At 37.9% G+C, this 16667-nt stretch overlaps 1 protein-coding gene across 10 annotated transcripts in view; it reads left to right on the top strand.

The window, feature by feature from the left end:
- SCAF8 (SR-related CTD associated factor 8) overlaps positions 1-16667 on the top strand; it is a 284935-nt gene that overhangs the window by 75694 nt on the left and 192574 nt on the right. For all 10 annotated transcript variants that reach the window (XR_011974667.1, XR_011974666.1, XM_072643758.1 and 7 more), the window contains 3 exons: positions 11564-11695; positions 11905-12017; positions 13249-13442. Coding sequence is in view for 8 of the 10 variants with exons in the window: in XM_072643758.1 (XP_072499859.1) it covers positions 11564-11695; positions 11905-12017; positions 13249-13442 (439 nt within the window). In the remaining 2 variants the exon portion in view is untranslated. The remainder of the gene's footprint in view (positions 1-11563; positions 11696-11904; positions 12018-13248; positions 13443-16667) is intronic.

Genomic DNA, 16667 nt, shown 5'->3' on the forward strand with positions numbered 1-16667 from the left:
GTAATTTTTTGTTTCATACACTCTTTTGAATATAATGTATGAATAATGAGTATCATTATAGAGTCCATTTGACAGTGCTGCATTTTTCTTCCTCTTTATCTTAACATTAATTCACATTTCTTTGATGTTGATAATCTGAGAATATATAATCTAAATTGTTTTTAGTATTCTTTCTGATTTTTAAAATCGAAATCACTTTCATAAAATGGACACATAATGGTAACAGTGTCAGATTAGTAAATCAGAAAAGTTACTAAAGAGATATTGAATATAAATATATATATATATCATTAAGCATCCTCCTTGTTCTATTTGAAAATGGCTGCTATATTGTTGATGGAATTTCACTTTTAAAATAGTGTCCTACAAGCTTTAGTATGGCTTAAAGCTTAAGCAGGAATGTTATTTGAAACAATAATAGTAGAAATATTATCAAAATTCTCCTTTTAGTGAGTATTTAAGTTAGCATATAGGGGTAGCTAGGTACTTTAACAATGGTTAAAGTAGTGGCCTGAGTTCAAATGTGGCCTCACACACTTACTAGCTGTGTGATCTTGGGCAAGTCACTTAACCTTGTTTGCCACAGTTCCTCATCTGTAAAATGACCTGGGGAAGGAAATGGCAAATCATTCTAGTATCTTTGCCAAGAAAACTCCAGATGCAGCCACCAAGAGTCAGACATTACTGAAATAACTAAACAACAACAAAAAATTAGTATCTAATGGAAATGTTAGATGCTGTTAGTAATATCTCTTCTACTTGAACAATGCTGAATGTCAGTGAAGTGACAGCCACACACTGACGTCACAGTCACACCAAGTGGGTCCAGTACAGATTTATGTTTTTTATATTTAACTGGGCTGGTGCTGATGTGGCAATCCTTTTCATCTTCCCTGCCATTTGCCAATATATAGTAATTACTGCGAACCTTTTTTTTTTTTTTTTGACCAGTTAGATATGTGTCAACATAATTTTATGCCTTTCATGGGCATTATTTTCCTATGCTTACCGGCTGATCCAACTAAATACATTGTTAGTCTATTCAAATTGTATTTTATAAAATGTGAATGTCTGCTATATATAGAATGCTGCACTGGGGCATCATGGAGAAATGCAAAGGAAATTAGTAAACATGTACCTGTTCTTTACTGACTTAGAATCAAATGAGAGAAGAGGAAGATACAAGTAATGACCTGGTTTTTAAAAAATGTATGTGTATGTGTGTGTGTGTGTGTGTGTGTGTGTGTGTGTGTATGTATATATATGTATGTATGTATACATTCCCCATGGAATCAGATAATAGTCAAGATGTCACATCAACACAAAGTTGGTGTTTTAGAAATTATTTTTGAATTAACAAGATTAATGTCCATTCCTTTGGTAGACTCTCCTAATTACAATTAAGAATTCTTTTTTATACACTCAGCATGTGTTGTTTGTCCTTTATTAAGACAGGGGAAAAAGTGGATGATTGCTTGAGGGATGGAAGAATCAAGTGATAAGTTTTTTTTTTAAGGTAGGGGAGTGTGTTTGAAAGTAGCAGGAAAGGAACCAGTGAATAAGGAGAAATTAGAGATTAGAGAGGTAGTAGAATGATAGAAGGGAAAGTCCTGAGAGGAGAACAGATCCCCCCAAGGAATGGGATTGGCCTGACTTGGAGAAGGTCCAACTCTTCATCAGAGAATGGAGCAAAGCAGAAAATGGAGGATGATATGAAGGGACTTTGAGATGTAAAATCTCACAAAGGATGATTTCTCAGAAAATCTCTTAAGTACCATCTGTTGAGGAATGGTTGGTTATAGAAGTCTTAAGAAAAGAAGAGAAAGTTTCGAATAGCCACTGTAGGAAGTGAGAAATGTTTAATAAGTGCCAAATATGTGCCAGGTACAGTGCCAAGTGCTAAGGATACAAATTAAGGCAAAAGATGGTCTCTGCCTTCAAGGAGCTTACACTCTAATGGGGAGATAACAGGCAAACTACTAGTTAAAATAAGTTATATACAGGATAAATAGGAAATAATGACTAGAAGGAAAGAACAAGAATTAAGAGAGATTGGGAAAGACTTCCTGTATGTAGAAGGTGGAATTTTGACTAGAAATTAAAGGAAGACAAAGAAATAATTAGGTGGACATAGCGAGGAAAAGCATTCTAGCCAGGCATGGGGGATAACAAGTAAAAATATCCAGAATTGAGGGGTGGAATTTCTCATTTGAAGAACTGCAAGAAGGCCAGTCACTGGCTTCAAGAACATGTGGGGAAAGAAGGTGGTGTAAAATGTAAGAAGACTAGAGAGATTGTGACAGGAGAATATGTAATGATGGGCATTGAACACCAAATAGAGGATTTTTAATTTGATCTTGGAGGTGATAGGGTGCCCTCAGAATTTATTTGAATTGGAGGGGATGATGTGGTTGGACCTGTACTTCAGGAAAATCACTTTGACAGTTCAGTATCAGATAGACTGGAGTGGGGAGAGATTTTTGGCAATCGATCAGCCAGCAGGCTATTACAGTAGTTCAGGTGTGAGGATTGCCTGTATATCAAAGTAGTGGTAGTACCAAGAGGAGGCAAGCTAGGTGAGTGGGGTATTTAACAGATGCTACAAAGACTGGGAACTAGAGAGAGTGAGGAGTTAAGAATGATACCTACATTGGAAGTCTGAGGCATTGTGTGGATGGTGGGACCTTTGACGGTAGTAGAGAAATCTGGAATGGAAGAGGGTTCTGGGAAAATGGTAATGGGGTTCAGTTTTGGATATGGTGAGTTTTGAGACGTCTTCAGGACTTCTAGTTCAAGATGTCTAATAGGAAGTTGAAGATTTAAGATTGATGGTCTGCAGAGAGGACAGAATTGTTTAAGTAAATTTGAGATTTATAGAGATGATAGAGTTCTTGGGAGCTAGATGAAATCAGCAAATGAAATAGTCTGTAGACATGATTAGCAAACATGACCTGAATAAAAGGTCTAGCAACGGAGACTGAAAAGGAGTGTTTAGATAGGAAGAAGGAGGACCAGGAGAGAATAGTGATCTGAAAATTGAGAGAGAAGATAACCTCAAAGAAGAGGTGATCAACAGTATCAAAAGCTACAGAGAGATCACTGCTAACTTTGGAGAGAGAAGTTTCACTTATAGAGTTAAGAAAAGAATGAGAAGAGCAGAAGGGTAGGCAACTGTTGTAGATGACCTTATTAAGGAGTTTCACCACAAGGCATGAGAAATATGGGACAGTATTTAGCAGGGATGGATGGTTCTGATGAGGGCTGGAAGGTGGGGTTGAGACCCCAACAAAGACCAGGGTACCAGGGGCAGGTTGCCTGGAAGGAATTCATGAACTCAAGCATTGTTGAGGTCAAGGTAAAGATTTATTACTCTTTTCAGCAGGCAAGAGTTCTTAGGGAACCTTAGAGGGGTACAAGTAAAGTTTATATAGGATATTCTGTAGGAAACATGTGCCAAATATGCTAACTGGGTGTTTTGGGGTGGAATTAGGGAGTAGTTAAGGAGTGGTCAGTTCTTAAAGGAACATGCACTTTTGGTATCTACTGTGCAGGTATTTTGCCCAGGGTTCATTGGGAATTAGCCCAAGGCAGGGCTACCTGGAGGTGTGGTTTTAGGCCTGAAATGTCACTTAAGTCAACTAATGGTCAAGGCTGGCTCAAAAATACCAGGTTTCTCTCATCAGTGTCTTGTTAGACAAGATAAATGTAAGGGAGTATACATAAGTCTAAGTCTAGGATACATATGATTGGTCAGTGAGTAGTAAATGTCATTAAGACCCAGTGCACAGCCAGTTCAGCCAGTACACAGCTGGATCAGACTAATAAGTTCTGTAGGTGCAGCTGGCTACAATAGCGGGAAGGAAGATAACAGTTGTTGCTAGGGCAGGCTGTGTCCTTGGGCTGAGGAGAAATTGCCTGGGATAGTATTTTGATGTGAGGGAGAAATGTGACTTTTAAAGAGAAATGTAATTTCAGAATTGGGGCCCAAGGACCCCATCAGTTAAAGTGAGGGCTTTTTTGAGGATAGGAGAGACATGGACATGTTTCTAGGCAATAGAAGAGTGAGTAAACAGGGAAGATATTGAAGATAAGTAACAGAGTGGGGAATCACAAAGGGGATATTCTTCAGGAAAGGGGCAGTTAGGTGGTGCAGTGGATGGAGCATCAGTGTAGGAGTCAGAAGGACCTGAGTTCAAATCTCACCTCAGATACTTGACACTCACTACCTGTGTGACCTTGGACAAGTCACTTAACCCCAATTACATCATCCTGGGTCATCTCCAGTCATCCTGATGAATATCTGGTCACTGGATTCAGATGGGTCTGGAGAAGTGAGGCTGGTGACCTGCACAGCCCTCCCTCACTCAAAACAAAGTCAAGTGCAAGTCATGTTATTATTTCTCTATGGCATGGTCTTCTTCAGCAACGAAGGATGAGCACACACACATTCTTCAGGACAAGATGGAATGGAATGGGTTTGATTGTGTATGTAGAGGAGTTGGCCTTAGGAAGGAAGACCATTGGATCATAATAAGATTCAGGTAGGAGACAGTGACAGAAGGCATTTGAGTGGTATGAGATAAGGGGAGAAGGAATTGCTGGCAAATGACAGGGAAGATAAAAGATGGCTGTTCATTAGCAGGAGCCCTATTGATGATAGAAAATAAATTTTTTGGAGGGCCAACTTAGTATAGCTGTAGCTTTCAGCGTCCTTCACATCATATTGTGAAGTAATTTAAAAGTCCTGAGTGGCTGTTACTGTCTTTGTGTTCAGACAATTTTTCCCCTTAATGATATCGCTGTTTGGTTGTAGTTTTTATTTCTAAGGTTGAGTAATTGTGAATGCTGTCTTTCTTATTTCCCCTTCTAGCATGCCATTGATCACATTTGTGATTAATAATATATAGGAGTTTTCTCTTGGGCTTCAGTTATTTTATCTGTGAAATCAACCGGTTGGATTAGAGGATCTTTCAGATGTTTCTCTCTCTCTTGTCTCTATATCTCCCTCTCCCAGATTTTTTTTTTTCGTAATTAGTAGAGTATCCCAATGACAGATTTGGCTTAATATAACAAAATTTTATTGAACATCTACTGAGTTTGTTTTGCTGATAACTTTGGCTATCCTTTTTCTCCAAAGAGAATAGAACACAAGGAAATAGGATTTAAATCAGTTGAGTTTTACAGACAGAATTTATGGAATCTTGAATTATAGGAGATCATTTCTATAGAATAGAAAATTGTACTTAGCTGGTTTCAGTTTATTCTCATCTAGAAGCATTGGCCTTTACTAGACAGTGTTCTGGTCCTATACATTTCTCCATGAGGAGGATGGAAAAAGTATATATAAATCTCCCTAAAGGAAAGAGTTTTTTAAAAGATGGATGGAAGGGTACTCAAGTAAAAGGTAAACCAAAACACTTACGTTTTACAAAATATTAAGTGGCTACTTATGTTTACATGCCCTTTTCCTTTTCTAAGTGTACTTTATTCTATTTACATCTTTTGTTCTTTGCCCTACTTTTCCAGCTTTATTTCATACCACACCACATTATATACTATGTTCTTTGTACAGCCACTCACTGTCCCATACACTTTGAAATCTTACCACTGATGCTTAATTAGCTATGTGACCAGTGTGTGGAGTGTTCAGGGAGTACTAGCACCTCTGTTGTGTTATTTCAGGACTTCTTGTCCACCTTTGGTGGCTACCTGTCACCCAGCTCTCCAAGTTGTAAGCATGCAGAGTGTCCACACCCTTGTAAAAACTGTCCCAGCAGATTTGCTAAACCAGGTTGAGGGTAATCAACAGGTGTCAAACACATTGTTGAATTAAGGGAATATCTACCCCCAAGCATGTGAAGACTTCTCTGGTTGGGATGGGCAGATGAAAGCAGTTTGTTGCAGGTGCTATGGAGAGCTTAGAGATTGGTCAGATGCTGCATCCCTGCTTATCACTAGTTGTCTGGATTTTTGTCTTGCCACTGGACTTCAGGGACTCTGGAAGAGACAGTGAGGTTGATAACTCTACAATTCTAGCTCACTTCAGTTCATGCTCAAGTCAAGATGTTATCATCCATTATTTTATTATTTCATCATCTTACTATTTAACTATTATTTTACTAGATTTACTATTTTACCTACCTTAAAGTCCTGTGGCGACAGGCAAGTGACAAAGCAGCAGGCTCTTGATACTCTTGGGAGCTGGAGTTAAAACCCTGCATGCAGAAGGCCCAGGGCATAGAGTTGTCTTCTCACTAGACTGAAGCAGCAGTGAGAGCACCTCTCTGCATGTCCAAGCAGCTTTTTTTTAAAGGACTGCACTGCTTATCTCCTGGCATGAAGATTGAGCTAAAAAAAGTTATGCGGTCCCCTCCCCTCCCCCTAGTTGTTTCATCCAACCCTGGCATTCTTACTGTGCCAGGCAGGATCTCACCCTAAGGTCAAAACACAGAAAAGGTACAAAAGTTTTTTGTGAAGATAATTCAAATCACCACTGGTACATGGAATGTGTGGATGCTGATGGAGAACTCGAAATCCTGTAGACTTGAAAGACAGATAGCTCTTGTTGCAAGAGAACTCAGCAGGTATCACATCTAAATAGCAGCTCTGAGTGAAACAAGGCTGGCAAATAAAGGCCATTTTATCAAAGACACAGCTGGATACGCATTTTTTTGAAGTGGCAGCTGTGATGAATCAGATCTAACCTAGTAGCAATCCTGTATGCTCCCCAAAAGGACTGAGCAACAGTTCATGACAGTGCAACTGCCACTTGCAGGAAAGTGTTATACCACCATCATCAATGCATATGCTCCCACTGTAATAAACCCTGGTGAGGTCAAAGAAAAATTTGGAGATGCTCATCATCATTGTGCTGAAAGAGGACAAGCTTCTAATTCTGGGTGACTTTAATACCAGAGTAGGCACAGACTTCAGACATGGCAGTGAGCCCTTGGGAGAAATAAAATTGGAAAGAGCAACAGTAATGGACACTTACTACTGAAGACTTGTGCATCTCATGACATCATCACCAACACTGTTTCCCTAAACACAGCAAAATGTCATGGATACTCCCTCACAACAAGCACTGGTATTTTATAGTCTGCGTCATTGTAAGAAAAGACAGAATATGAGAACGATGAAGGAGATAGGTAGCACAGAGTGCTAGACTGATCATATACTTATCTTCTCCAAACTAAACATTCACATTCAACAAAAGCAGTGACCTCAAGGCAAGATGACTGTCTAGAGACTCTACATTAACAGATTAGAGGGATTCACCCTGCATGAACAGCTTTTTGCTGACCTGGAGGAAAAACTGAGTGAACACACAGTTATCAACAATGGAACAGAAAAGAAGTGGGCAGCTTTCAGAGATTTGGATACAGCATCACATTTGTTCATCTGGGCCAGAGCACTCACAAACATCAGAATTGGTTTGATGAAAATGATGGCATGAAATTCAGAAGCTACTAAATGAAAACTCCACAGGGTTTACCAGCAGGACAGTTCATACATCTTTAAGAAGGTAGCATTTAACTCCATCAAAAGTAAAGTATTACAAGTAAAGCTTAGAGTTTCTGGTTTCTTGGCTTAGTAAGAAGACAGGTGAGATTTAGTTTTACACTGATAACAATAACCTAAAGCACTTCTATAGTACCCTAAAGACTATTTATGGTCCAAGACCTTTGGTGCATCTTTGCTACTCAGCACTGATGGAGCCATACTGATCCATAATAAGGATATGATCCTGGAGAGATGGACTGACCACTTCCATGGTGTTCTTAACAGACTATCATCAACCAATATTGAAGCCATTGACCATATAACCCAGGTTGAAGTCAGCTAAACTTGCAACTAAAAAAGAGGTATTGAATGCCATTAGACTCCTCTTATATGGCAAAGCACCTGGTGCTGATTCCATTCCAGCAGATATCTACGATACAGGAGATCCAGTACTCATATAGAAGCTGACTGAAATCTTCCAGATTATATGACAAGAGATAGTTATCCCTCAGGAAATAAGGATGCTTCCATTGTCCATCTCTAGAAAGGAAAAGTTCACAGGTTTTCCTGTGGCAATTGTGGGGGGAAGGGTAGGGAATGTGGTGTCTCCCTCTTAGTCATTGCTGGCAAGATTCTTGGCAGAATCCTCCTTTGGCTGTTCTTCACTTGTTAGATGGACATCTGTCCAATGACCGAGAACCAGTATGACTTCAGAAAGGGCTGAGGAATGGGTAACATGATGCTTACTGCCCAACAACTCTAGGAGAAATGCCAAGAGCAGAACAGAGAATGTTGTATACAATATTCATCAACCTGAACAAGGCTTTTGGTACTGTCAGTCACAGGGGCTTGTGGAAGATCATGGCAAAATCTGCTTGCCCAAAGAAGTTCATCAGTTTTGTATACCAGTTTCATGACAACATGCTTACACAGATTCTGGATAAAGGATGATGCTCTCACTGTTTCCCACTCACCAGTGGAGCAAAGTAGGACTGTGTCCTTGCTCCCATGTTTTTTAACATGATATTTTCCATGATGTCTTCAGATGCCTTCAAAAAGGATGAAAATGGAATCAAGGTCAACTACTGGACTGATGGTACTTAACTTTCAAAGGCCAGTAGCCAAGACTAAAGTGAAGGAAGAGTTGGTGCATGACTTTTTGTTGCTGTAATAATTGTGCACTCAGTACAGCCTCTGAGGCTAAGATGCAATAGAGTATGGATCAGTTCTCTGCCTCTTGTGTTAATTTTGGCCTACAGTCAACATCAAGAAAACAAGTTCTCCAGCAGCCAGCACTGTACCATCCATAGTCATATGACCACTAGTCATAGCAAATGGAGAAGTTTTGAATGCTGTGGATAAGTTCACTACCTTGGCAGCCAAGGGATGTACATAAAGATGAGGAAGTTGATACACTCATTGCAAGAACTAGCTCAGTTTTGGGAAAGCTCTGAAAGAAAGTATGGGAGAGAAAAGATATTAGACTGCCTATCAAACTGAAGATCTGTAGAGCCATTGTGTTGACTTAATTGTTGTATGTCTGTGAAAGTTGGACAGTATACCTGTGCCAGGCCAGAAAATTGAAATGCTTCCATTTGAAATTTCTTAGGAAGATTCTGAACATTACCTGGCAAGATAAGGTACTGGGCATGAGGTCTTCTGAGCTGAACTGCCAGGCAATGAAACTTTACTGTAAAGAGCACACCTCTGATAGACTGGCCACTTTGTTCAAATGCCACATGAACATTTGCCTAAAACAGGTTTCCAAACTATTTTGCCTACTGCTCCCTTTAAAAAAAATAATAATTGCTCAGCGCTTTCCTGGGCTTTGGTTAGGTTAACTCTTATTTTTATACAACTGCCTTTACTTGTACCTGAGGCTATTGCAGCCCTCCTGGATTGTTCCATTGCCCCCCAGGTGGCAGTATCACCCCTTCTGTGAACCTGTACATCTTGAAAACTATTTTATGGAGAACTCACATAAAGTTCAGAAGGAGCAATGCAGGAACACTCAAGTTCTCTCAGAAGAACTTTGGAATTGATGGTGAGACATAGGAGACAGTGGAACAGGACGTCCCAGCATGGTGTGATTATATCAAAGAAGGTGCCATGCTCTGTGGACAAAGCAGAATTTCAGTAGCTCAAAGGAAACATGAGATGGACAAATAGAGCGACATATCCATCCCAAATGTTCAAATGGACTACTTGTGCCCAATCTGTGGTAGAACCTTCCAAACTCATGTGGGACTGATCATCCACAATCAAAAACACACCATACCTTGACCTTGACATAGTGATGTTATTGGTCCTCTTTGAGTACAAAGGATGAACAACAACATCTGTGTGACCTTGGGCAGTGAAACTCTCTGAGGCTCAGTTTCTTTATCTGAAAAGTGGAGTTTTGACTACATAAGAGGTATCATACAAAGGCCTACAGCACTCCTAAGTTCTACCTGAGCCACTTTAAATTATTTTTGGGAAATAGTTAACAAAACACAATGAAACATGAATAATACTGCATTTAAACCTAAAGTCAGTATGCGGCTCCTAGGGATCCTTATGTATGGGCTAGTGGCCATCATTTCGATTTGAGTTGACATCACTGACTAGATGATCTCTGAGGTTCCTTCCTTTCAGCTCTTAAATTTATGATCATCCTGCCTTAAACCTCCACATACATACATACATACATACATACATACATACATACATGCATACATCCCCACCCACAGATAATTTCCTATTTCTGTGCACATCATTCCTTTTGTTTGGAATGCATAAGGAATTTCTATTTAACTCTTCAAAACTCAACTAAAAATGTTACCTCCTCTAGGAACCCTCCCTCATCAGCCCAGTCGTGACGACCTCTCTTCTTGGACCTCAGACACTATTTTGCTTCAGCTTCAGCTACAAGTTTTTCACCCAAGGATGTACTGGTGAATGTTAAACAACCAGCTTCCCAAAAACACAGAATGTACTTTATAAGTTTAATGTATATTATTAACATTTTTCCATCATTTTCTTAAGTCTAGACAATCAACAAAACAACCAACTGCTGATCTGTAGGATTTGTGTATTTCATAGGTATAAATGATCGCACTGAAACTTTAATAATCAACCCTTATGTGCCTGTGCAGTCTAGCTCCAGTACACCCCTTGTCTCACCACTTCTACCTTTCTTCAGTTTTGCGTATACTTTATATGTGCATATTGTTTCATCTATTAGAATTAAGTTCATTGAGGGCAGGTACTGTTTGGCTTTTATCCTTTTATCCCAAGTGCCAAGCATAGCACTTAGTAGACCCTTAATAAAAGCTTGCTAGATTGTACTGATTAATGTACATAGGGAGATTTTGTTTGAAGAAGAGAAGACTTCAGGGTACTTGATTGCAGTTTTTAATTGTTTGAAGAACTGTCATATAGTATTAATCAACAAGCATTTATTAAACACCTGTCAAGTACCTATACAGGATATTGTGGGATTAGATTTATGCTGAAGGGCTCCAAAGGGCAAAACTAGGAGCAGTGAGGTGGAAATTTTAGAGCCTAATTTCAGATCTCCTATAAGATTCCCAACAAAAATTGCATTGTGCTTCCTTGGGAAATATTGACTTCCCATTCTCAAACATATGCTGATTGCTCACTTGTCAGTGATGTTATGGAGAGAATTGATTAGATAACTCCATAGAGTCTTGCACTCTGATTCCCTCCTCTGCTTCCCCTCATGACCAAACCAAAACAAAACCAAAAACACAACACTGGGCCTAGAGACAGGACAGAAAAAGCTAAGTTCAAATCCAGCATCTGACAGTATCTGTGTGACCCTCGGCAAGTCATTTCATTTTTGTAAAATGGGGGTGCCTGCCTCTCAGATTGTTAGAAGGATCTAATGAAATATTTTAACACAGTGCCTGGCACATAAGAGAAACTTAATAAATGTTTGTTTCCTTTCTGTTTTATCTATTTTTTGTCATTAAGTACACTGGAATACATATGGAATATGTCCATATTTCAAATTGGGAATATGATGACATTTTCCTCTGTGTACTTTTTTCCATAGGTAACCACTCAGGAGAACCCAGAAAGTACATTTGGTTCAGAGCACTCTGCATCACCATCACAGGGAAGTAGCCAACAGCAGTTCCTTGAACCTGAGACAAATTTGGATGATTCTATAGATATTCAGCAACAGGTAAAACTTAATTTATAGGTCTAGGATTTCTACTATAAATTATAAGTAAAAATGCTGCCACTATTGTAGTATACTTTTAAAGGTAAATAAAAACAGTAAGTGTTGAAATGCTCTGATAAGTATTTCTTCAGGCTGTTCTCTTTGGCATAAAATTTGCTTTGAATGTTGTCAGGATGTTTTCTTTGACTCTTGTTCTTTTCTGTGTCAAGGATATGGAGTTAGATGAAGGGCAAGACGTTGCTGAAGAAGAGATCTTTGAGCAAGAAGAAAAGAAAGTTCCTGTTCGCTCTAGATCAAGAACACATTCAAGATCTCGTTCAAGGTTTTTTAATCCTTAATCTTTGAGAATGGATGTTTGTGCTTTCAGTGTTGTCTGTGTTTTACCCAAGATGTAAGGGTGTTACTGTTTTTGGCATAAAATGATGCCACTGTGCAGAACCTGGAAACTGACTTGTATAACATTTTCTGCTATTCAAAAAGTGTTTTTATGAAAGTGTATTTAAGGATTTTTTAAAATCAGCCTATTGATTATATCACATCACAAAGCAATGTGTGACTTAGGATTTTATCTGATTTTTCATAATTATAGTACGTTAGCTATGACCAGTAGGGGATATAAGGAATTATTTATGGCGATAGCTAGATGGCACAGTTGATTAAAGTGTTGAGCCTGGAGTCTGGAAGACTTACCTTTCTGAGTTCAAATCTGGCCTCAGACACCTCATATGTATGACTCTGGGTAAGTCACTTAATGCTGTTTGCCTCAGTTTCCTCATCTGTAAAATGAGTGTTAGGAGAAGGAAATGGCAAGCCAATTCTCCTATCTTTGCCAAGAAAACCTCAAGTGGAGTCATAAATAGTCAGACATGACTGAAAAACAACTAAATTTATTTGTGAAATAGTTATATTTAGCCATCAGAACTACATTTGCCTTGCAATCTTAAAAGTTTAGAAGATAAGTAATCCACTAGGACTTTTCGTGGTAATAAGATGTCATTTTAGGTCTCAGAGAAACAGTGTTGGTCCGTTAGATTCATAGAGTTTTGAGCCAGAATGAATTTTACCTGTCCTCTAGTCCACTTAGCTGGTTTTAGGGATAAACAGCGATAAACTTCAAATTCATGTCCTTTGATCCCTAATTCAGTGTCCTAACAGCTGCCACATACAGTGATATTTTTACCATTCCTGCTTCACTGTCCCCTATGTCAACAGTGTTGTCTTACCAGGAAAGCTGTAGTGGAAGAAACACAAAAAAATGTAAAGAGCTTCCTTAGATAGCATGTTTCACTTCTCCTCACCCTCACTGCTTCATGAGATACAGCTTTGGGGTCTGTGGCTATATAGATTGGTTGAGCAAAAATAGGAGAAATTATAAATTTTGATAGGCCGTTTTCATAATGCTATCTTTTGAGACTCATCTTTAATAGGACAAGTACAAGAATTGAGGCAATAGGTAGTGCTCCTGTCCCTTTTGCCTGAAATCTGAGCCCTTTCCAATAGGACTTGCTTGTAAGGTATCTAAAACATATAATTATGTGTATATTTTTTAATAGATCGCCAAGAAAACGAAGGTCCAGGTCACGGTCTGGTTCTCGAAAGCGCAAACACAGAAAGCGATCACGCTCACGGTCAAGAGAAAGAAAAAGAAAATCTTCCCGTTCCTATTCTAGTGAAAGAAGAGCTAGGGAAAGGGAGAAAGAAAGACAGAAAAAAGGATTGCCTCCTATCCGATCTAAAACATTAAGTGGTAAGTATCATCTGCTCATGTGTTCCTAGATCATTTACCTTTAAGGAAAACTGAGAAATTCTTTTCTACTTGAGTCTTGTTACTGAGTATTCATTTAAATGATAATTTTTGGAAAGAAAAGTAGTAGAAAAAGAGAAAGTAGTTAACAGTTCCCTACATGAACTTATTTTACTTCCTAAGTCATTAGGATTAAATAAAAAAGTATGGCTTTCTAACATCTTCTGCCATTTGCATCTGATTTTTTAGTGTTGCATAGTTTCTATTAAAATTAATAAATGCAGTTTAGAAAACACTTGTAAGTTACAACACAGTGATTTTATGCGTAGTTAGAATTTTAATGTATATTTTCAATTAATATTTCTTTTCTCATCAGTGGTCCTTTTTCACAAACACAACCGTACTATACATACTATGATATCAGATTTGAATTTGATTCCTTTTACTTCAGACTTCAGGGGTAGTGCCCCCCTAACCTTGGTTAAAGGACACCACTTTTTGCTCATGAAATTACTTTACTTTTTGTTACTATGAGAAACTACTAAGATAGAAGTACACATCTCATAGAAAGACAACAACAATATTAATATACCTCTATTGATAATTAAATAATAGAATAGCTAGCATTTATATAGCAGGTAAAAAAAATCACGATTGCATGCATGTAATAAAAAATGTTAAGGTTCTTGTGCTAGAGGTGGTATAACTTTTAAATAAGAGACAAACCTTTAGGGAATTGACAATGTTCAGTATGGGCAAAGCACTCAACCTACCCATTTGCCCTCCTGTTTATAACAAGGGCATCAATTTCATGTTATCCTACTGAGCCTCTTTTGGAACAAAAAGAGGTTTTTTCCTCTTTTGTGTGTGTGCGTATTTGAACAAGGTTTGAAAACCTTTTAAATAGTTTTTGGTCCTGGAATCTTTTTACTTCAGTTTTTGGAGGTCAGATTCATTTTTCTTTTGTCTGTCTTATTTCAGTAGTATAGAATGGGAAGAATTTTGACTTTTACATACCCTCACCCCACCCTACCTCCAGGTTTCAGCATTAGTTATTACCTTTCCCTTTTTTGTATATTGTACCAGGATTCAGTACTCTTATATGGTTCAGTGAATAAAAGCACTATATGTGGAGTCAGAGGATCTGTGTTTTTAGAATCTGCCATTCACTATCTGTTGGACCTTGGTCAAGTCTCTTCATTTGTCTGGGCCTCAGTTTCCTCAACTGTTAGACAGAATGGTTTATAATATCCTTTCAGTTCTAAATTTATGAATTGTTGCTCTCTGTCTCTTTGATAAAGAGAGAGTTTTACCATTCCCAGCTATGGGCAGTAGATAAGAGGGAGAGGGGTGGAGGAATGTTGAAAGGGTGTTGAAATTCACCTCTAACTAGATAATCCTTTATCTTGAACTGGAGGTTAAGGGATTCTTGAGAAGGAAAGTATGGCCCATCTTTCCAGTCATTGTATAGAAATGATAATGAATCCATTAGTTTCCCCTATTTATATGTCCATGTTTATTTATCTACAAGCTAACCACCCACTGTGATGAAATTTCTTGTTTTCTTTAGTTGGCCATCCTACCAGTTGTAGACCACCAATAACTTGGAAACGTTAGATTTCCATACTTCAAATCTATTAGCATGTTCAGGTGGTCCCACCCACACATGCATAGTATATTTCTGAAGTTTATTATAGTTTCAGTCCTGTAAAGAACAATTTAAAGTTTTATGGTTCATATTTTTTACCATTTAACAATTCATGGCTCACATTGTTAGTTAAAAATGAAGTGGCCTTTACTCAAGTTAGCTTATGTGTAAAGTAACCCAAAAGTTAAATTATAAGTCTATTTCTTTAGAAGCAGTGTACAAACTCCTGTGATTAAAGAGATTTTTAATGCATATAAAATGTCTTTAACCTTGAAAATTGCAACCTGATAAATTTTTCTAATTGTTCTTTCCACTTGTGAGCCCTAACCTAACCTGTTTTAAGTAGTCATATGAAAATTTTGTATTAGACATATAAAATGCTTTAAAAATTACATTTTAAAGTAATATAGATTGTTAAACAGTAGAAATGAGTGTTTTTCAGAAACAGTGAAAGAAAGATTTGCTAAATGAATTTGTAGTTTAAATTGTTGAAATGTAGTGAACAAATATTATCTAAATGATACAGTACATTTTGAGCTCCTTTCACTTATATCTTTATATACTCTGCCGTTAGCATATGACTAGTATGTAGTAAATGCTTAATAAATACTTGTTAACTTACTGATTGATTGAAGATGGCACTGTGTGAGGTTTCGTGTCAGGTAGTAGTCATATAATTTAGGCTTTATAAAGAACCCCAGAGGTCATCTATGTAATATTCAAAATCCCACCAAGTAGTCATCCAGTAACAGCAAATTCATTACCCTCCCAAAGCAATTCCTTCGGTTTTTTTTTTTCAACTTGTTCAAAAATTTTTCTTTATTTTGAACTAAAAATTAAAATGAACTTACTGCCTCCTATGGATTTTTCGTATGGTCCATTAAAAAAAAGACTATATGATACTGCAGATATATTTGGAGACAACATTTAAATTCCTTAAGACCTTTTTTCTTTGGTTCAAACTTCCTACTTTCTTCATCCTGTCTTCACATGATATACTATTGAGTCCCTTCACCATCCCAGCAATCTTTAGAATGAACTCCATCTTGTTAGTGACTGTTGTGAAATGTGATAGCCAGAATGGTACTCTACAATGTGTTATGACTGACGTTTAAAGTTTCTTTTTTGTTGTTCTTGTGTCCCTAGTGCCTGTCCTAAACCTGGCACTCAGTAAAAACTTGTTTATTGATTTATTGGGCAGTCTGTATCCTTATCTCCCACATACTGTCAAGAGAACTCAAAGCACCCTAGCATGCTGGGTAGGGTCCCTGTGGAGAACACATGGGAAATCATTGATAAGAATCACAAAATGACCAAACATAGATTGTTGATGATATACATTGGAGGGAATACCCATATCATTAAAAGTCAAAGAGCCATTGGAGCATTAAAACAAATTTACACAGAAGTTCACATCCTCAGCACTAAGAATGATTTTGCCACCTGTGTGGTTTATCCAGTATTAAATGTTTTGAAAGATTTTTTTGTTTTGTTTTTATCAGAAGTGTGATTTTATTGGTATGACGAATTTCCAGTGAGGAATCTAGTTGTTCTACCAGTGCAGAATTGCAGCTGTTCTG

This window comes from Notamacropus eugenii, chromosome 2 (genome assembly GCF_028372415.1).
Source record: "Notamacropus eugenii isolate mMacEug1 chromosome 2, mMacEug1.pri_v2, whole genome shotgun sequence".
NCBI classification, from domain to species: domain Eukaryota; kingdom Metazoa; phylum Chordata; class Mammalia; order Diprotodontia; family Macropodidae; genus Notamacropus; species Notamacropus eugenii.